The sequence below is a fragment of the Taudactylus pleione genome, unplaced genomic scaffold (genome assembly GCF_031769625.1).
Source record: "Taudactylus pleione unplaced genomic scaffold, aTauple2 ptg000214l, whole genome shotgun sequence".
NCBI classification, from domain to species: domain Eukaryota; kingdom Metazoa; phylum Chordata; class Amphibia; order Anura; family Myobatrachidae; genus Taudactylus; species Taudactylus pleione.
The window spans coordinates 15,755,624-15,776,826 of record NW_028284616.1 but is presented as its reverse complement, the minus strand read 5'-3'; the positions used below and the strand labels follow the sequence as shown (position 1 = coordinate 15,776,826).

The window sequence follows — 21,203 nt, the reverse complement described above, 5'->3', positions numbered from 1 at the left end:
TGGGTCCTGTTGACAACGGACGCCAGTCTTCGGGGCTGGGGAGCAGTTTCGGGTCCACACTTGTTCCAGGGCAGGTGGACGCCGACAGAAGCGGAGCTTCCAATAAATATCTTGGAACTCCGTGCGGTCTTCAATGCTCTCCAGCAGGCACAGCGGTTTCTCCAGGGTCGCCCGGTGCAGGTCCAGTCGGACAACGCTACCACCGTGGCCTACATAAACAGGCAAGGAGGAACTCGCAGTCGGGCGGCTCTCGTAGAGGTCTCTCGGATCCTGGTTTGGGCGGAGCGCAATCTTCCGGCCATATCAGCGGTCTTCATCCCGGGAGTGCTCAATTGGGAGGCGGACTTTCTAAGTCGCCAGGACGTTCATCCGGGGGAATGGTCCCTGCACCCGGACGTTTTTCAACTACTGGTGGACAGGTGGGGTCTTCCAGAAATCGACCTCATAGCGTCCCGGCACAACAACAAGTTGCCGGTGTACGGGTCTCGCACAAGAGACGAAGGGGCGTCTCTGGTGGATGCTCTGTCCGTCCGGTGGACGTTCCGGTTCGCATACCTGTTCCCTCCGGTCTCCCTTCTTCCACGGGTAATCCGGAAATTCAAACAGGAAGGAGGGACGCTCCTGTTGATAGCTCCCGCGTGGCCCAGACGGCACTGGTTCTCAGACCTTCAGGGTCTGTCCGTGGACATTCCTCTGCGGTTGCCGCTACGACCGGACCTTCTGTCTCAGGGTCCTTGCCTTCACCCGGACCTGACTCGGCTGTCTTTGACGGCGTGGCTGTTGAGACGGCCATGCTGAGGTCCCGGGGGTTTTCCAGCTCTGTGGTGCGTACCATGTTACGAGCTCGGAAACCGTCTTCCGCGAGGATATACCATCGCGTGTGGCATACGTTCTTCCAGTGGTGTCGACCGAGAGGTTATGCACCGCGGGAGTTTCGTCTGTCTCGGATTCTCGCCTTCCTGCAAGCGGGACTAGATCATGGGCTTCGCCTTGCTTCTTTGAAGGTACAGGTTTCGGCCCTATCTGTCTGGTTTCACCGTAGGATTGCTACAATCCCGGATGTGCGCACCTTTATGCAGGGTGTTCTCCGCATTCAGCCGCCCTTTGTTCCACCTGTGGCGCCTTGGGATTTGGCTGTGGTCCTGAGGGCTCTCCAAGGACCGCCGTTTGAACCACTGGGCTCAGTGGATCTTAAATGGCTAACAGCTAAGACTGTTTTCCTTCTGGCCATTGCTTCGGCCAGACGTGTTTCTGAGTTAGGGGCTCTTTCTTGTAGACCCCCTTTCTTGGTTTTTTATGGGAACAGGGCAGTGCTCCGCACTCGGCCCGAGTTTCTTCCCAAAGTTATTTCCCAGTTTCATATTAACGAGGAAATAGTTGTTCCGGCCTTTAACTCACCGGGTCTTTCCGTGGGTGAGGCCTCTTTGGATGTTGTGCGGGCCTTAAGGACTTATGTTGACCGCACTTCTTCGTTTAGGAAGTCGGACGCTTTGTTTGTCCTCTTTGGCTTCCGTAAAAAGGGTTGGCCTGCTTCAAAGCAAACTTTGGCAGCCTGGATCCGTATGGCTATTTCTGAAGCTTATCTTCATGAAGGCCTACCGGTCCCTCCTTCTCTGAAGGCTCATTCCACTAGGTCTGTGGGTCCTTCGTGGGCAGCTCGACGTGGTGCCTCGGCAGTTCAGATCTGCAAGGCTGCTACGTGGTCTTCTGTCCATACCTTCGTGAGGTATTACAGGTTTGACACCTTCGCCTCTCAGGATGCTTCCTTCGGGCGGCGGATTCTCCTTTCTGCACAGGAGCGTCCCCACCCTTAAAGGATACTGCTTTGGGACATCCCCAAGGTATCCTGTGGATACCCTATGGACCCTGAAGTAGAAAATATGAGATATGGTAAGAACTTACCCTTGTTATCTCTATTTCTACGAAGTCCATAGGGTTCCACAGGACTCCCGCCCTGTCGCACCTGTGCTGCAGATGGGCTTTGCTCTGGTCACCGGTTTTCCGTCTCCCTCTGGTGAGAATGTGATTCTTGTATGTGTCCAGATCTTTGTTCTCTCTCTTCCTTCTCCTCCTCCGGCCTATGGCTTGGTAACTAACTGAGGTGCCTTGGCCCGGGGGCGGGGTATAGGAGGGGGACCTAGTGCATCCTGGGAGGCTGAAAGCTTAACTCTTTGGTGCCCTGCGACTGACGTCACACCTATACCCAAGGTATCCTGTGGAACCCTATGGACTTCGTAGAAATAGAGATAACAAGGGTAAGTTCTTACCATATCTCATATTTTATCAAAGCCATCCAGCTCTCATCCTAACCCACTGCTCTATGCTTTTGCTCACTGTCTCTCTCCACTGTTACCCCGGAATCGGTATTTAATGCCGGCGGCTGAATAGCCTCCGGATAAAATACAGACAGCAGAACAGTGACGGACCTAATTCCCGACTGCGGCTGGTAAGTATCCTAACCCTCCCCTCTCCCCCCCCACCTAACCATAACCCTCCCGTAGTGGTGCCTAACCCTATCCTCCACCCTAGTGCCTAACGCTAACCTCCCCCCATTAGTGCCTAAACCTAACCCCCGCTCCCCGCACCCTAAACCTAACCCTCCCGGGGGGTGCCTAACCCCCCCTAGTGGTGCCTAACCCTAATCCCCCCTTTCCCTACCCTAACCCTCCCAGGGGGGGTGCTTAAACCTAAGTCCCCCCGGGGGTCCCTATACCTAACCCTCCCCCCACCCGCGCGGCTAGATGCTAAGACACCCGGCTTACCTTCGTTCGGTATGCCGGGTGTCGGGATTTTGTAGTGGGGCTAATGATAGGCATCGGGATTTTGACACCTATCTTTAGTTCCCTGTCGGCCTATCATTGTCAGGATATCGGCGGGCAGTATAGCACCTGCCGGTATCCTGACTGTATCCCGTTACCCCTGTCTGTCTACCCCTCCGCTTTAGATTGGAAGCTCTCACAAACAGGGCCCTCTTCCAACGTTTTTTTCTTTCCCTCACTTTTTTTTTTTTTGCATTCACTTCAGGCCACCCTCCAATCAACGCCCAGGAACACCCATCTTTTGACACTCAATTTCTGATACTGTCCAAGTCAATCTCAGTAGCACATTTATACATAACTCAGGGTAATATAAGCGCCTTCTGGGTTTTCTGAATCTTTCATGTATGGGCAGTAGCGAATAATCACAACTACGTAAACATTGCCATTGCGTGTAGTTTGCATATGACTCAGAATCAGACCTCCGGTGTAATCTGGACTCCTGATATTCCAATCAGAGATTCTGTTGCTAATCATACACATGGAATGCCTGACAAGGAAATGTCCTTAATAAGTGTTATGAAAGAAAAAGGAAAGTGTCACATATACCAGCACACTTATCTGGCTAGTTAAATTCTCCAACTAACAGGTAAATTACTATGGAGCTGATTCAGACTCACTCGCTAGGATGTGATCGCTCGTAGCTGGCCGATAGTTGCAATCTGCGCATGCGTATGCATCACGATGCGCGTGTGTGAACCAGTGCAAGCGCTCGGGAAGCAATCGCTTGCTGCGCATAGACAGCCCAGCAGAGTGAGTGACAGAAGAAGCCGTTTGTGGGTGGTAACAGGGGCAGTCCACTAGAAACGGGGGAGTGGAGGTGCGAACGCAGGCATGCCTATGTGTTTCAATGCCGTTTCAGAGGCGTGCATAATTAAAAGGCAGCATCATAGTACACTTCACTTGGTTGTATTTCACATTGAAGTGATCGCAGTGCTTGCGGCAGAGTATAGTCAACCTCAAGCGATTGCTTCCGATGGTGCTCAATGTACCAATGTTTTCATGCACTTCCAGGAGATGACGTGCACAAGTGGGCGTCTTAGGAATTGCTGGTGGGCGTTTTCATACACAAAGTGACCGCACGCCAAGACATAGTGGGCATGCTAATGCCTTGCCGTGCGATCGCCTGCCTTGCTGGGCGTGTGCTGGATTTGCATATGCAGGGTGCGAGCGAACATATCTAGCGAGCGGGTATGAATGAGCTCCTATATTTATAATAACTGTCATTACATACAAGTATGTAAGGGGAAGGGTAAAGTCATCTATATATAGATCAGTGATTATATGTGCTCAAACAATAAAAAAATTGTATACATAAGAAAGCTATGAATAGGTAGGACACAAAATCGAAGCAACTATGTGGCTTAAAACAAAATAGAGATAATCATTAGTTTTATAATTAAATGTAAAAAAAAAAAAAATTAACATGTATTTATTAAATATCTGTAGTTTAAATTATTTAATTTACACATTACTTTAAAAAATAAAGTTTACATTGAAGTGCCAAAAGTCATGGGATAGATGCCTAGTATCGCGTAGGACGCCCTCTAGCCCGGCGAAGTGTAGCAACTCAACGTGGCATCGATTCCACAAGTGGACAGAAGACCTTTGGAGAGATGTTGATGCATACCTTCTGAATAGCTTCCCACAGCTCCCTGATATTTGTAGGTGTAGGGTCTTGGGTGCGAATGGACCTCTCCACCACATCCCATAAATGCTCGATTGGATTCATGTCGGGTGAACGTTGTGGCCACACCATTCATCGGAGCTCTCCAGAATGCTCCTGTTATGGCTCAGTGGTAGCCAAGAGGAAAGTCCTGCTCAGCCTTGAGGCCTGGAATTCCTTGGCTGGATGCGGCTGGGTGGTTGCCTGAAGGGCTGGAAGAGCTGGCTCCAAATGTAGCTTAAAAGCCAATTGGTTGTGGTGCAGCCTTTGGGGCCAGTAGCAGCCCCTGGGCTGGATGGGCGTGTGGGCCAATAAGTGGTGATGCATGTAGCAGCCTTCGGGCTGGACGAGGCCAGTGGCCCTATTAGATAAGATGAGGCCTTTGGGCTGGTAGCAGCCTCTGGGCTGGATGAGGCCTGTGGCCTATTAGATGACATTCATTCATTTGGGCCGGTAGCAGCCTTTGGGCTGGATGAGGCCTGTGGGCCTATAAGTTGAGATGCGGCCTTTAGGCCGGTGGCAGCCTCTGGGCTGAATGGTTTCCGATGGAATGTGCATACTGACTAGACAAGATTTACCTGTGTCGCCTGGTTGACACTGGTGGTGGTGCACAGGGCGACGCACTCTGGACGCTGAGTTGCTACCAGCGCCACTGGGTTGACACTGGCGTTGGTGCGCCGGATGATGCACTTTGGACGCTGAGTAGCTACCAGTGCCACCGGGTTGACACTGGCGTCGATGCGCTGGATTGTGCAGTAGGGACGCATGGATGCAACCAGTGTCGCTGGGTTGACACAAGCCGCCTGACGCTGACGTGCACCTGGGATGGTAGTGCACTTTTAACTACTGAGATGACACACACGGCTGTGGCTAGGGTGCACACCGTGCTGCCTTGATGATACAAGCAGCACGCGGCAGATGAAATGCAAAGCGTGCCGCTTGGATGGAGCAAACGGCAGAGAAATAACACAGCAGACTGGACTCTGGAACTCGACTGTAGAACAGGAGACTGACATAACCGGAAGCACGAGTAACTCTATCACTGGCATGGAGTGCAGGGCTGGCTGGAATTTAACAGAGACACAGCCCAATCAGAGCAAGTCTCCCTTGATGACAGACGTTGGCTTTGCACATACAGGAGAATCAATGCCTGCACCTTATACTGCACACAGCAGGTAGTAATTAGTGCAGAACCACAACAGCAATCAAGACTGGAACTGCAAACAATATGCTGCTACCACAGATCCTAACAGGAGGTAGCAGCATCCCGACATAACTGGAACCGTGACTCATCGGACCATGCCACATGTTGCCAGTCCTCCAGAGTACATTTAACAACATCACAAGCCCAGATGAGGTGTCATAGTGTAAACAGGGGTACTCTGTTGGGTCTTCTGCTTACATATTCCAAGGAAGCTGAAGAACGCTGCACTGACCTGCTGGATATGTATCTAGTACCTCCTGCATTGAATGTGGATGTGATATGAGCCAGTGTTGCTTATGCTGTTACCATGGACAATTCTGGCCAGACGCCGCTGGTCACGATCATAGTCACGATCATTAAGCACCCATGGTCACTGCACTGTCTATGGTGGGTGGTAATGCTGTTCATTAGGTATTGCCGGTAAACACTTGACACCATAGATTGAGGAATGTTAAATGTCCACATATTTTCGGAAGTGCCATGTCCCATCCGCGGGCACCTATTATCATGCCCCATTCAAACTCTGATAATTCACGGCACCGTATAATGAGCAGCCTAGCTGGTGTTCAAACTGACTTACAAGATGTCAGATTATAACTGATGCAGGTTTGGGCATTTCCAAGACATCACAGTATGGTGACGCCATCTACCATTGTCTTAACATACTGCAATCCAATGACTTTTGGCACTTCAGTGTATTTAATATAGGATAAAGAAAACCTAAATTGAGTTTTAATTTTAAACAGTGCATTGTACATGGATACTGTTTTACTTAATTAAAGTATAGGATGAGAACTCACCAGCTCTGAGCTGGTTCAGAATTCAAGTGCTTTTGTTTAGGTGTAATGGTCAAGCACAGCAATACTAAGGCAAACTACTGCACCTCTGCAATTGTGGACATCTTGTTCCCAGTGGGAGTCTAGTCCCATTTGCACAAGGTGCATGGTGGGTCCAAGCTTTATAGACTACAGAGTGGTTGTTTTGCATTTTATAAATGACCTCCATAATCTCCCTCTTGTCACATCCTACCATGTTTACTGTACCACCGCATGCCTGGTCTTCCCAAATTAATATTTTGTTTCTGTAAACATTTATTAGCTTGAATTGAAATTAAATTGTAAATCTAAAAATACAGAAAGCAAATGATATATTACACTGACTAACTTAAGGGAAGTTATTCACATATAACTGTTAGTAGCAAGAAGAAAAAAAAAGGAAAAATTAGAAAAATGTCAGTGACACCAATTGTGTTTAAGATGCAGTGGAAACTAACATTTAAAAATGCAGGCGGGAGTTTATAATCTTAGTTGAATCGTGAAATAAGATTATAACATAATTATATACGGATATATGTTGTTCTAGAAAAGTCTAATGTATTGATTACTTGTATGTAAGTCATTTGTTATGCCACTGATTTATACTGATTGATGTGACAAAATTGGTGTATGGTGTTCTTTGCTTCCACAAATAAAGTTTTACAAAAAAAAAAAAAAAATGCAGTCGGGACTCTGTGAAAGAAATTAAATAGAGCATTCAACATCTAAAAGCAGCTACTGAAACCAAATGCCTTTTGACTTATAGGGCTCTATTTATTAACATTATTTTTACTAAAATAAAGTGAAAAAGGGTGTTTTCACACCCTTTTCACATTATTTTAGTTTCACCTGTAGTTATTACAGGGCAATTGGAGTAGAATTAGTAAAATTCTACTCCAAGCCCTAAGTATCACTTATTTTTAGTAAAGCAGATCGCATTTCCCATAATTGTAATGGGAAATGTGATCCGACCAGAGTTACTAAAAATAAATTGTAAAAAAATACCGGGGGAAGCCCTGTGATAATAACGCCACCTGGAGGTGGCGTTATCCAGGGTCTCCCCCAGTTACCGGGCTCCCACTCTGCTCTAACGGGGAGAGCAGAGGCGGGAGCCGGTACCAGTAATCAGCTATGTGGTCTAAACAGACCGTAAGCTGATTGCTGTAAAAAAAAAAAAATTTAAACATTTTTTTTTTACTTACCTGAATCCAGGGACCGGTGATCGGGCCTCCGGTGATGGCTCCTCTCCGGTCAGCTGGTCTCCCATAGTGCACTGCGGCTCGGTCATCAGGTGATCGGGTCCCAGTGCAGTATGGGAGATCACCTGATCGGGAAGCCCGGAGAAGATCACCGGAGGCCAGGAGGATGCAGGTAAGTGTAATGAAGGGAGGGGGGGGGTCGCGAGGGTCCGCGATCGCGGGGGGTGGGGCTTAGCGTCGGTGGGGGTTAGCAGCGACGGTGGGTCGGCGCATGCGCGGGCTCTTAGTCGCGGTACTTTTTCCGAAAATACCGCGACTAGAGTGCGGATGGGATCCGCAGGGACAGAGCTTTATCACAAGCTCTGTCCCTGCAATGGATTTATAGTAAATCCCAGTGATATTGCCTCGGTAATATCACACTACAATCTGCATTCAATATGCGGATTGTAGTAAATAGAGCCCATAGACTTAAGCGCAAATCTGTGTGGGTTTATTAAAAATTATATTTTCCATCCCTACATCTGTTAATATGATTTTACTAGTGTTTAAAATATTATAGTAAAAGCATGATATTTGGATAAAGGGACAAAAATCTAAACATATCCTCAGAGCTGAATTCTGAGATGAGAATCAACAAAGTAGCCTATCTTTTATTGCCAGATTTCCCGTACATTTACAGGAGGAACACTACTATTTTAAATGGATTGGACAATCTGTCTTTTAGGGGTAAATTTACTAAGGGTCGATTTGACTTTCGTTTTGAAGTTTGATTTAGCTCACCTAAAACCGACTCAAATCAAAAGTTCAAATCCCTCATTTACTAATAATTTATTTAAGAAGCATTTCTCAAATCGAATTCGATTTGGTTTGGTTTTGAACGGTGATTTGCTGTTCGATTTGTACGGTGTGTGTGTGTTTAATTCAACATTTCATTACAGGTGAACTACAGGTACCAGTGGGCCCTTAATGCCCCGCATGCTGGTACTTGTGGTTCTCCAAGTACCAGCATGCGGGGGAGGCTTGCTGGGACCTGCTGTTCTACTGTAAAGACAATGTTTTTATTCTTCTATTTTTACACTACATTTACACAATCAACCTGCCGCCCAGGGGTGGCGGGGATAGCCACGGGCTATCAGCCTAGGCTAGGGGTGCCCTGGAGAGGGAGACCCCTTTATTGGGGGACCCCAACTCCCCATGGATCCCTGGCCTGGGCTGACTAGCGGTCAGGGCTGATGCTGCGGATGGGGAGCCCGGTTATAGGGCTCCCCTGGCTGTGGCATCAGTCCCTTGCTAGAAAGGGTCCAGTGCTGGTTTTGGGAATTACAGGGAGACCCTACGCAATTTTTTCCCTGTAATTCCAGAACCAGGACTGGTTCCCAGAGCCCAGTGCTGGTTGTATTAAGTACAATGGAACCCTACGTATTTTTTTCCGTGTACTTAAACAACCAGAACTGGCTTTGCAAAGTCCAGGGCTGGTTCTGTTTTTGGGGGGGGGGGGGGTACCTCATGTAATTTTTTTTCTACATTTAACTCTTTATTTGATTTTTACAGTCAGATACATGCAGGCATCTCACTGATGTCTGCATGTATCTGTGTCAATCCGACCTGCTCATGTTCAAATTGAAAGCATGAAGCAAGTCTATTCATTTGGGGATTTGAAGTTCGATTTTGTGTTCGATTTCAAATCGAATGATAGTAAATAAGGGATTTGTGTGTTGGTCTATGTAAAAGTACCAATGTTTTCTCGATGTTCGATTTGAGGTCGATTTTACTAAAATTTGATTTGAAATTCGATTTTACATTCGATTTGGCCTTTAGTAAATACCCAAATGCAAAATCGAATGCAAATGGAATACCAAATCACTCAATATGCAAAATCGAACCTTAGTAAATTTACTCCTTAGTGTGCCCACTGTGCTAATCTCACATGTAACCCTGATTAATACCAACTGAATGGACTTTGAGAGTTTGTTTTGTGCCCACTACTACAGTATGTATCTCTCTATCTCTCTCTCTCTATCTATCTATCATCTGTCTATCATCTATCTTTCTATCTATCTACCTACAGTATCTATCTATCATGGTTGTTCTTTTTCCTCCCAAAAGGGTTTAATTGGTAACCGCTATGGCTTTCGACCCATTCCTCGAGTTATTGATGAAGAAGAATTTAACATCCTTTACAAGAAGATACTCAAGGATGACGCCGAAGCACAGCTTGTGGCACACTGGTTTTGGAAAGACATGAATGCTGTTCCTCCTTGTTATGTATTTCAACCAATCACAGTTCATCTGCCTTACTTTTCTGATACTAACCCATCCCATGCAGAGCTTCAGGCAAAGGAGGTCAAGGAGTGGAGAGAAATAGAGAGACGACTGTCTTGGGCACTGCGCTTAGCTGCACAAGATGCACATAGAGAAGGATTAATTACACTGAAGCAAAAACACAAATATTATAAATCAGGTTTGTTTTTACATATCTATAGTATTCATGTATTATTAAGTTTTGTTTTATATCTCCTATCACAGTATTCACAATACCGTAACAACAGTACTACACTGTTTATTTGCATAATCTGTTTAGGCTTGTGAACCTTTGACTGAGTACCTCCCTTAGCACATTGGTTGATTTGGTCCATTAGAAACAGTAGTCACATATGGTGAGTAGCTGTCTGTAAAGATATACATAATTGTTAGCAAAGACATATTTACAGTCATTAAGCCCATTGCACACATTCAGCTAATTTATGAATTTAGAAGCCTCTAAATTAATTTGTGCATGTATCTACTATTTGTCATTTGTACTGGTCTCAGTTGCTGAGAGCTTTGAGCAGTTGAACTGATCCATAAAGTAACCTGTGTGTAAGAGGTTACATCAGGGCATGGAGCTTGCTAAAACATGCATGGAATGTACTTATCTAGTAGCTAAAGAGCACTGCATGTGAAACCTGGTAATGGAAAATTCTTTCTAACTGCTCACATTTTCAGTTCACATTGCAACATTGCATGCCTGTATGGGATACGTTCTGATTCTGGCGATCAAAGATGTCCTGTACTCTAGTATCATTACACTTCTTTGAAATGTTGAGAAACACTTTATGAAAATGAGGTCTGAATATCTTCCTGATGTCCTATTGGTGGTAAATTAGGCAAAAATTAGTCTTCTGCATACTGTAACTATTCTCTGGTGATAATGGGCCTGCATACTGTAACTATTCTCTATTAATTGGTGATAATGGGCCTGCAAAACGGCTAATCCCAATGAAGAATCGTTGGACATAGGAGAAGCTACAAAGGAAGAGATCCCAAGCTTTATATACAATTCCCATTTTGAAGATACACAGGATTCCTTCTTCTGCTTGAGGCACCTTTTTGTACTAATTTTTGTTAAGTGGAAGAGTATAATCAATATTACTTGTGCCAATTTTTTTTTTATTTATAACAACCTTGTGAGGTTTGCCCTCAGATTAATATATTAGAGCATAGACATTCCTAGCTGTCTATTGGCACTCACTTGAGGTGAAGAACAACCTAATTTGTTGCTGAACTATACTGCTAAACAAGATCTATTTTTATTTATGATACCTGACAATATTTTGTTGATTTGTAGCTCAGTTAGTCCAAAGTGTGGTTCCTATTTACTGTTCTTCATGCTATGTTTCAGTGACAGAATGGGAGATTGACTGTGGACTCTCGGAATGTGGTACCACTGAGGCAGGCTCTACTATTTTCTTCAGAGAAGTGAAAGATATGAATTTCTGTGGAGATAAGTCACTTATCGATGTTAGAGAAGATGGAAGCCCAGATACAGAAGCTCGAGAACTTTTAGGAGATCTAAAATCCTGGATTCTACAGGAGCACCCAGAGAAAGTAAAGACGCATACTGTTGAGATAAGTAACCAGACGTCTAAGACAACTTACCTGCAGGAGCTCTGTGACCAAGTCATTGCTGTGGTTAATCACCAGATACTAAGTTGTTTATCCAGAAATGAAATGGACCTACCAGATTCACAGGTAATAATGGAAAACTGGAAGTGCAATGCACTGAATACTGTAATATTTATCATTTAAATGAGGACAATGAAGCAACTGGCTTTGGTAAAGAAAGAAAAATGAAAAAACAAGGCTGATTTTTATCTATTTTCAAAGGCAAGTTGTAAATAAACCTATTAGAAGGGGTGACAGTGATGGACTTGGTACTATTTAGAGTTAAATTCAATTTTGTATAGTGAACTTATTTGAAAAATGCAGACTAATAAATTGTGCTCTTACTCCTTTTTTCAGCTGCAGGTATCTTAAGCATCTTGATAAGGATGACTTCCATCTTACATGTGTATAAAAAATTTAAGAAAGTAAATGAAAAAAGTCCGGCATAAGTTGTTCCTCGAATATGAGCCCCTTTGGTCATAGCCTGGGCTGGTGGGGGGGACAAAACAGACTATGGCAGGCTGTTCATCCACATAGTAGGACTGGGCTGGATTCTCTAGGGGTATTGAACCCACAGGGAAAAAAACTGCTTCCACCAAGGAAATACAAGCCCCGTACTGGACTTCCTCCCAAAACTCCTGGAGGGTGCGTGTTGGAGTAATAATGTAAAAATAGTATTTTAGAAAGTGGCACTAATGGTGACAGCAGACTCTTGCAGCCATTATTTACTTTTGTCTTTGGCCCTACTAGAACTACACAACCAAAATATCTATGGCTGTCCCAGCATATTGGCACCTGTAAAATTATAGAACCAGGGCTGTATATGCCACCCTTCCACCATGCCCAGTCTACCCCTGATCTGTTTTCATAAAGGAGATAAAAATACTAGGAAATGGGTTTGTAGCAATAGCCCATCCACACCATTAAATATTTCTTGTATAAAATAGGAGAGATGTAGTCATGGCTAAACAACATTGTAACAGATAAAGTACTCTGGCTCCCTGGCATTCACCTACGTGTACTAAATTAAGTGAATAAATTAATAGACCTCTGTTCATTAAAGTTATGGACTTCTACATAACTGGGTCTGTGGCACAAGACTGATGGAAAGTAGATGTCGTACCAATTGTTAAAAGGGAATTAAATACTTACCTTGAAATTATAGACCCTGGATTCTGACTTCCGTCTTGGGTAAATTATTTGAGGCGATCCTGAGAGATGCAATTATAAAATGTATTGTAGTAAATAATTTCCTAACACATTGTCAGTATGGTTTTATGAGGGACCAATCATGGCACAAATATGATTAATTGTATGAGCTATATGTCAAACTGGATATTGGTAGATTGGTGTGCTATTATTGGATTTTGCAAATGCACTCGATATTGTTCCACATACTAGTCTGGTACATAAGATGAGAACTCAGTAGTATGTCCATGGTAGAGAACTGGTTGAAGTACAGAAGACAAGCCTACCTTTTGTCTTGCATATATGTCCAACATTAAGACTGGGCTAAAGTTATTACTAGTGTACCACAGGGATCAGCATTTGATTTTTTTATTACTGACCTTGCAGATTCTTAGAATGTGTCAGCATTTTCTGACTGCACTAAGCTATGTAGGGTTATTAACACAGAGGATGACAAAGACTTAAACAATATAGCAAACTGTGTTGTTAAAAAGGTAGTTGTAAATGAATGTAGATAAATATGCCATTTTGCACCTAGGCCGTGGTCTTACCTTTACTATGTACCCATTAAATGGTATGAAAATGTGTAAAGGGGGGCATCCACTACACGATTTTAGCAGGCGATTGATTGATAACGACGTCGTTATCGTTCAGTCGTTTAAAAATAATTTATAAATCGTGCAGTGTTTGGTCGTTAACGATCAACGATGCGCGCTCCCGCTGGTCGTTTGATCGTCTCGTCAGTCGACTGAACATGCAGGTCACTTTCACTTGATCTATTGAAGATCGTTTGCAAATCGTTTGCAAATCGTTCAGACTGAAAAATAAAATTTCAAGGGAAAAAAATCAAGGGAAAATCGTTTAGAGATTGGACAGGGAGTAGATAGTCTAGTGAATGTGCCCCTTAACACTGACATAGAAAAGGACTTAGTATTACTAGTTGGCAGAAAACAGAGTAGCAACAGTGTCAGGCAACCACTGCACAGACAAAAAAAATTGGGGATGGATCAACACAATTAGTATATATTAAAGATTGATTTCAACCTATGTAAAAATCTAAAGTGTACTTTTAGCAGATTTGGAAAAAGTGTATGAGGAAATATCAAAATAAATAAAAAATTAATTATTTTAAAAATAATTTTCTTTTAAAAATGTATTTAAAATATCTAAATGTATAAATTACTCTGAAATGCTGTTTAAGGTTATCCATAAAACTTATTTTACTCCTGAAAGATTACACAAAATCTGTCCCACTTCCTCTAACCTTTGCCGGAGAAATTGTGTTATAGTGGGCTCTTTGATACATACTTTAATACATACATATGGTTGCTGCAGAGTTATTGCTCCTCCTCCCAGAGATAGCCCTTCTGCATCAATGCCCACCTTCCATCTCATCCCATACTAAATACGTTATTGGCCACATTGTAATAGCCACAAGAGCGGCAATAGCCCAACATTGGAAGAGACCTGATCAGACTTCAAATCGTCTTTAATATCCAACGTAGCTATAATATGGAAACACTGAGTTTTAAATATTTCACAAAATCCTCTTCCCCGTTTCTAAAATGCAGCCTTTTGTATGATTACCATATTACTCATTCTACCACATCTTGTAGTTCTTTACTTCCTTTAGTCAGAATAATCTGTTGGTGTTTTAGAATCAAGACATTTCTCATTTTGTGCCCTTCATTAATGTTTTCCTTTTTTCTTTCTTTTCTTCTCTCCAATTGTTCATCCGTCTCACATTTATTATATGAAAATATCTTAGTTTGTATGTTTTGCATAATTTGTACAGTTTTTTTCTCCCAAAAAATGTATTAAGTAAAAAAAAAAAAATACTAATAATTTTCTCATTGGCTTTCAGAAAAAACATACTTGGTTAGCAGGGTTGATGCAGGAGGTAACTCATCACCAGGGCCTGTCTCGTGAAAAGTCGGAAGTATTTTGTGGACGTCAGGAGATGCTACAAAGTATCTTAGGACAAATTAAAGAGAGGGGTGACCATGTGCGACCTCCTCTTGTCATCTATGGAGTGTCTGGGTCTGGAAAAACTGCATTGATGTGTAAGGCTTTTGAGATGCTTAGACAGTCCAGCAATGGGCATCATGTGTTGGTACAGCGACTTCTAGGAACATCACCTCAAAGCTCAGAAATCCATGATGTTCTCAAGAGTATTTGCTATCAGGTGAGTATGCTAAAATATTTTTCCTGTCTTTATATATTTTTTGGAGACTGCTGTGGTCTTATGACATCTCCTTGTTTTTCTACTAAGGTATGCTTAGGTTTTGATCTGCCACCACCTACTGCCCAGGTCACTAATATTTACAATGAGACAGTAAGATTTTTTCATCAAATTATCACAACAGTATCTCACAGAAAGACAGAGACTTTGGTGCTGTTCCTGGATTCACTAGATCAACTCTCCCCATCAGAAGGTGCCCATCACCTTCACTGGTTGCCAAAAGAGTGTCCTACCAATGTACACATCGTGTTGTCCACATTGCCTGAAGAGGGAGGCATACTGAACACTTTACGAGAGAACATCATAGATGTAACTTCTTATTTGGAAGTTCAACCACTCACCACTGAACAAGGTGGCCAGGTGATTGAAATGCTTATGACTTCAGCTGGGCGCAAATTAACACCTGCTCAACATAAAATTGTCTTGGACAGTTTCAGAAAATGTGGACAACCACTGCTCCTTAAACTGGCATTCGATGAGGCCAAGAGATGGTTATCTTACACGCCCTCCTCAGAGCTTCATATTGCAACCAGTACAAAGGAAGCTGTGCTACATTTGTACCAGCGGCTGGAAAAGCTTCATGGCAAACTATTGGTGTCTCACGCATTGGGTTATATTGTGGCATCCAGGTTGGTTACTGCACATTACAATTCACGTGAGTCATTGTCTGAATGGATGGGGTTCAAAAACCTTCTTTCAAATGCTAAAAAGTAATCATTTAAGTCATATTCTGTCCCTTTTATCTTTATTTCCGTAAGGCGGCAAATGTACAAATTCTTGTATTTTTCTTCGATTTTAAACTCCAACAAAGTAAATTAGAACCAATAGAGTTGGAAATATGTACTGAAACACAGCAGGAAGGGAGAGAAGGGTTAAAGTACTATACTGTAAATTAAAAGAACAAAAAACACTAAAAGTACACGGTTTCTTTGAGTGCCTTCACCCTGGCCATATCTGCTGTTAATGCACTTTTAACCTCTAACTACTGCTACAAATGGCATTAATAATAGAAAGAATATTTTTTTTATAAGCTTGTTCCCACCCACCTGTGATAAATAGATCCCTTGTGAACGCAATCAACTTTTAAGAAAGATTGTATTAATAGTGATTAATGATCACTAAAACATTTATACTGCAGTAAACGCAATGCACTAAAACACTTGTCAGTTTTCATGTGTTACGCATTTTTCCAGCGATTATGTGTGAACGAGTCTTCACTCTAGTATGTTTGTATATCTTAAGGCCCTGATTCAGAGCCGGATGCTCTGACAGAGCTCTCGCTCTGAATCAGGGCCGTCCTTATCTTTTTTAAGAGTGGCCTCCTGGCCGCTCGCATAGCTGTGGGTGACCACCCACAGCTATAGCGAGCGGCCAAAATGATGGTCGCGATGGTCAAGACCATCGCGACCATCGGGCTTGCGACGAGACCCTTGCGGTAGGGTTTCTTTGCCGCAAGCCCTGGAGTGCTTTTGGCTCTATCAGAGCCAAAAGCACTCCCACTGACATCACTAGTGATGTCAGTGGGGCCGGCCCCAGACGGTAGGCGTTCCCATAGGAACGCCTCCGTCTTGGCAGCCACGCCCCCGGCACGCCCACCAAAGGGGGCGTGTTGTCAATCACCATCGACAGCACGCCCCCTTTGGTGCGAGACCCATAACGACGGCTTGGCCGTCGTTATTCGGGTCTCGCGCATGTGCACGACGGAGCCGCCTCTGTCGTGCGCATGCGCACTTTGGCAACATCGACCCGCTTGCGAGCACTCGCGAGCGGGTCTGAATCAGGCCCTAAGTTCATAACATATTTAGAAACGTCAATATCACTCTTTATTACAGCATGATGGTTTTCAAAGTTAAATTAGTGTGGGGTTTACACTTTAATGACAAATTGTTCATCTATCTAACAGTTTGGTAAGGTTATGCACAAACGACTTTTTGCATACTCACTTACCAATCAGCTGAATGCTATGTCTGGCCAAAAGAACCAACTGTGATGTAATTATCACTGGTTCCTGTGGCCAGCATTTTGGTCGGTCGGTTGTGTGTACACACAAGCATATGTGAAATATATACCTTTCAGATATATTGCACCTGCTGTGCAGCGCAGCCAATGCAATATATCTATAAATAGGTCAATCACAGATATATCATATATACAAAGGGCCATCAACAGAAATCTTGAGGCACACTCATGTTTTTGGGGCCCCCTATCCCCTCCCAGTAGGTATATGCAGGTTGGCATTTGGCTCATCCCCTGTGTCTCTCCAGCCTCATCCGCAACTGTGTCTCTCAGCCTTATCCTCGCCTGTGTTGCACCAGCCTCAACCCTCATCTCTCCAACCTCTTCCTCACCTGTGTCACTCCAGTACCATCCCTGTCTCCAGCCTCATCCCCCTGTGCCTCTACAACTGCAGCCATCCACTCATGTCTCCTGTATCTCTTAGCATTGTTATACCCCCACCCACGTCTCTCAGCTTCATCTGCGTCTTTCATATTGATTTCCAAGCCCCCGTGTCTCTCATCTTTATTCCCGGGACCCTGTGTCTCTCAGCTTCATTTTCCCCAGCCCCGTGTCTTTCAGCTTCCCAGCCCCTGTGTCTCTCAGCTTCATTTTCCCTAGCCCCGTGTCTTTCAGCTTCATTTTCTGCAGCTGTGTCTCTCATGTTTTCCCTAGCCCTTGTGTTTCTAAGCTTGATTTACCGCAGCCCCTGTCTCTCAAATTTATTTCCCCCAGTCCCCCTCTTCCCCAGCCCTTGTCTGTCACACCCCCCTCTTCCCCAGCCCCTGTGTCTGTCACACCCCCCTCTGCCTGTGTCTGTCACACATATTCCTCTTCCCCTGTGTCTGTCACCCCCCCCTCTTCCTCTGCCTGTGTCTGTCACACATATCCCTCTTCCCCAGCCCCTGTGTCTGTCAACCCCCCTCTTCCTCTGCCTGTGTCTGTCACACATATTCCTCTTCCCCTGTGTCTGTCACCCCCCCCTCTTCCTCTGTCTGTGTCTGTCACAAATATACCTCTTCCCCAGCCCCTGTGTCTGTCACCCCCCCTCTTCCTCTGCCTGTGTCTGTCACACATATCCCTCTTCCCCTGTGTCTGTCACCCCCCTCTTCCCCAGCCCCTGTGTCTGTCACCCCCCCTCTTCCTCTGCCTGTGTCTGTCACACATATCCCTCTTCCCCTGTGTCTGTCACCCCTCCTCTTCCCCAGCCCCTGTGTCTGTCACCCCCCCCCTCTTCCGCTGCCTGTGTCTGTCACACATATCTCTCTTCCCCTGTGTCTGTCACCCCCGCTTTTCCCCAGCCCCTGTGTCTGTCACACATATCCCTCTTCCCCTGTGTCTGTCACGCCCCACCTCTCCCCCAGCGTTTGATAGAAACACCCCCTGTGTCTGTCACCCCACCCCTTCATTCATCTGCATCTCCTCACTACCTGCCCCGTGATACTCTAGCCCAGCCTGGCCCTGGATAACACTTGCCTGCTGCGCTGCCTGTTTTACTTCTCTTCCCTGGTGGCTCAGACCTGGCCGGCGGCTTCCCCCTGATTAAGCGGAGCTATGCCATGATGTCACACACACAGTGCCGGCTGCTATACTCTTGACTGTGCCGCGCTAGTGGATAGATGTAGCCCTGACTGCCTGCGCCAGCCCCAGTGGAACTAGCTGGGTGCCCTGCTTACTACTGTTGCCTCTGCCACCTGCTGTGTAAGCAGTTTACACAGCAGGTGGCAGAGGCAAGGGGGACACATGAACTGGGCTCCCGATATTCCTGAGGGGTCCCCTTTGTAACCCCCTGTCGCCAGGCATGTATGTACACACAGCCAGATGGACTGAACAATATATCGTCCATCAGCTGAACAAATGATATATCATCTAGTGTGTACCCAGCATAAAGATGGTAACTCTATGCTGCCATGCACGCAACTACTGTGGTATTACCATTGTTAATAAATATGACTTTCAAAAAGCAATTCCAATACATTGCAGTGTAAAGTGATTTACAGGAAGTCAAGCATAAATACATGTACATGGGAAGACTCAATTACCAGCCCCTGCAATGTAGCACTGATGGAACTGGATCAACAGTAGATACTGTACTATATTAGCTACTACTAGACCATTTTTAGATTCATTGTTGCAGAGTGAAAACCAGAAAATGAATATGGTGATTGAGTTGGAATAAAACTCTGTTTTTGAAAAGAACTCCCTAAAATTCCATTTATTTTACCTCCATATAAACAAAATGCTGATAGCATTTACACTTCTACCCACTTACATCCTAATATATAACATAATTATTCAAACTTTATACCATGCAATAACTTCTGTTAGTCCTCCCTCAGTGTTACAGAGCTTATGACTCCCTTTTATATTCCATTGAAACATTCTGCTACTGATCCTTGCAGCTACTATAAGAGATGTATGTATGAAATATAACAGCTTTCCTATATGTTTAATACTAATTATTACTCCTCCTGTAAGTGACAACTTACTTATATTCTTATTTGAATGTTAGGAGCGGCCTGTCAGAAGCAGAGTTAAAGGATATCCTCTCTATAGATGATGATGTTCTTTCAGACATTTATCAGTATTGGGCTCCTCCAAGCAAAGATGTGATACGTATTCCCTCCTTATCATGGATTCACCTCCGCCATGACTTGGAGGGATATTTAGTGGAGAGGCAAGCAGATGGGAGAACAGTGCTAGGACTATACCACAGGTATGACAGTAAACTCCAATTTAGGCATGTATAAAGCTAAAAAACCTGAAATATACATATAGTGCCTATTCATGATATGGCTTTATTTAAATGATGAAAATAATTTATGAGAACTTGTATATAAAGACACATAGATTAAATAGCTTTGTTTTCTTATTTGAGACAGGATGTACTAGCATTGCATCGTGGAAGCGATACATCTAGCCACTTATCTGGTACATACCGGCGTTGCTTACCCTGGTATGTACCTAGAAATACGATTGAAATCTTAATTGACAGCTCTCCCGATACGAGCTGTCCTTTGCAATAGTAGGACTTTGGTGTTTAAGACCCAGGAGTCCTTCTGCGCTTGCACAGAATCACATGCACAGAGCAAGGGACACTGGGAGGGATCCGATTGGATCCCTCTCAGAAGGAAATTCAAAAAGAAGCGCATAGGCTTCTATTGGGCAATGCCATCTAAAGAAAGAGTTACCCACCGGGTCCAAGCTCCGGAATGTACCGCATTCCGGAGTTTAGTACATATAGGAATGCGGCAAAAACTTAATTTTCGGAGTTTTAGCTGCATTTTCAGCTTTAGTACATCCCGCCCTTGAACTAAACATGCTTTTTGTAATTAATGTAACTGCTTATTTATTAATTAACCTAGCTAGACATCTGCATAGCATAGTCCTATCCTAACTCCTAACTTAAAAGATGCATGCTGAGAGCATGTCATACCATTACACAAGAAATGACCACAAAGCTTAATACAGTTATACTACATACTCTTTATTTCCTGATGATATAAAGCTCATAGACAAACTCTGCACCTGTAAGTAGCTTCTTACAATAACACCTTTTACAACCCTTTCCACACCCTCAAAGAACCATTGAGAGTGCTGTCTGTTTTATATCTCATGGTGCACCTCAACATCATGGATATGTACTAATTTGCAATTACATAAAGTCCTTGTGCCTGAAAATGAGTCTGTTTTTAATTGTTCCTTACATCCGACATGTATTTTGTGTGCAGAAAGTGGGGTGATAATAATGGTTAATCTACTTCCCATGTATTGCACATTGTAGCACTTCCCTGCTTCTTCCCGGTGTAAGGTGGCATAAACAGGTATAGAGCAAAGAACTTCCATGTGCCACTGCTTCCTTTATATTTACTTTAGTATATAAACCCTTAGGCTTTTCTCAAGGAGCTGGTCCTAGGTATATGCGTTATAGGCAAATGCCTAGGGGCATCTGGAATGCCTAGGGACATCCCAAGCCTAGGGCCAGCAGCGGATTGTGGTAACAGGATGGTGGCGGGCCCCTACCGCGATTGGAGCTCAGCTGCAGCAGCTCCTTCCATTGGCGTTTGCGTATTGTGAGTCACACCTCATGGCTCTGCCCTTAGCATGCTTTATTCCACACACCAAGGAGTCGGGAAAGGCATGGGCGGCCGCGG

General features: G+C 44.3%; 1 protein-coding gene across 2 annotated transcripts in view; it reads left to right on the top strand.

Annotated features, from left to right (window-relative positions):
• Positions 1–21,203, top strand: part of NWD1 (NACHT and WD repeat domain containing 1) — an 88,828-nt gene that overhangs the window by 10,986 nt on the left and 56,639 nt on the right. For both annotated transcript variants that reach the window (XR_015879279.1, XM_088478566.1), the window contains exons 4-8: positions 9,807–10,161; positions 11,362–11,711; positions 14,677–14,997; positions 15,085–15,683; positions 19,562–19,765. Coding sequence is in view for 1 of the 2 variants with exons in the window: in XM_088478566.1 (XP_088334692.1) it covers positions 9,807–10,161; positions 11,362–11,711; positions 14,677–14,997; positions 15,085–15,683; positions 19,562–19,765 (1,829 nt within the window). In the remaining variant the exon portion in view is untranslated. The remainder of the gene's footprint in view (positions 1–9,806; positions 10,162–11,361; positions 11,712–14,676; positions 14,998–15,084; positions 15,684–19,561; positions 19,766–21,203) is intronic.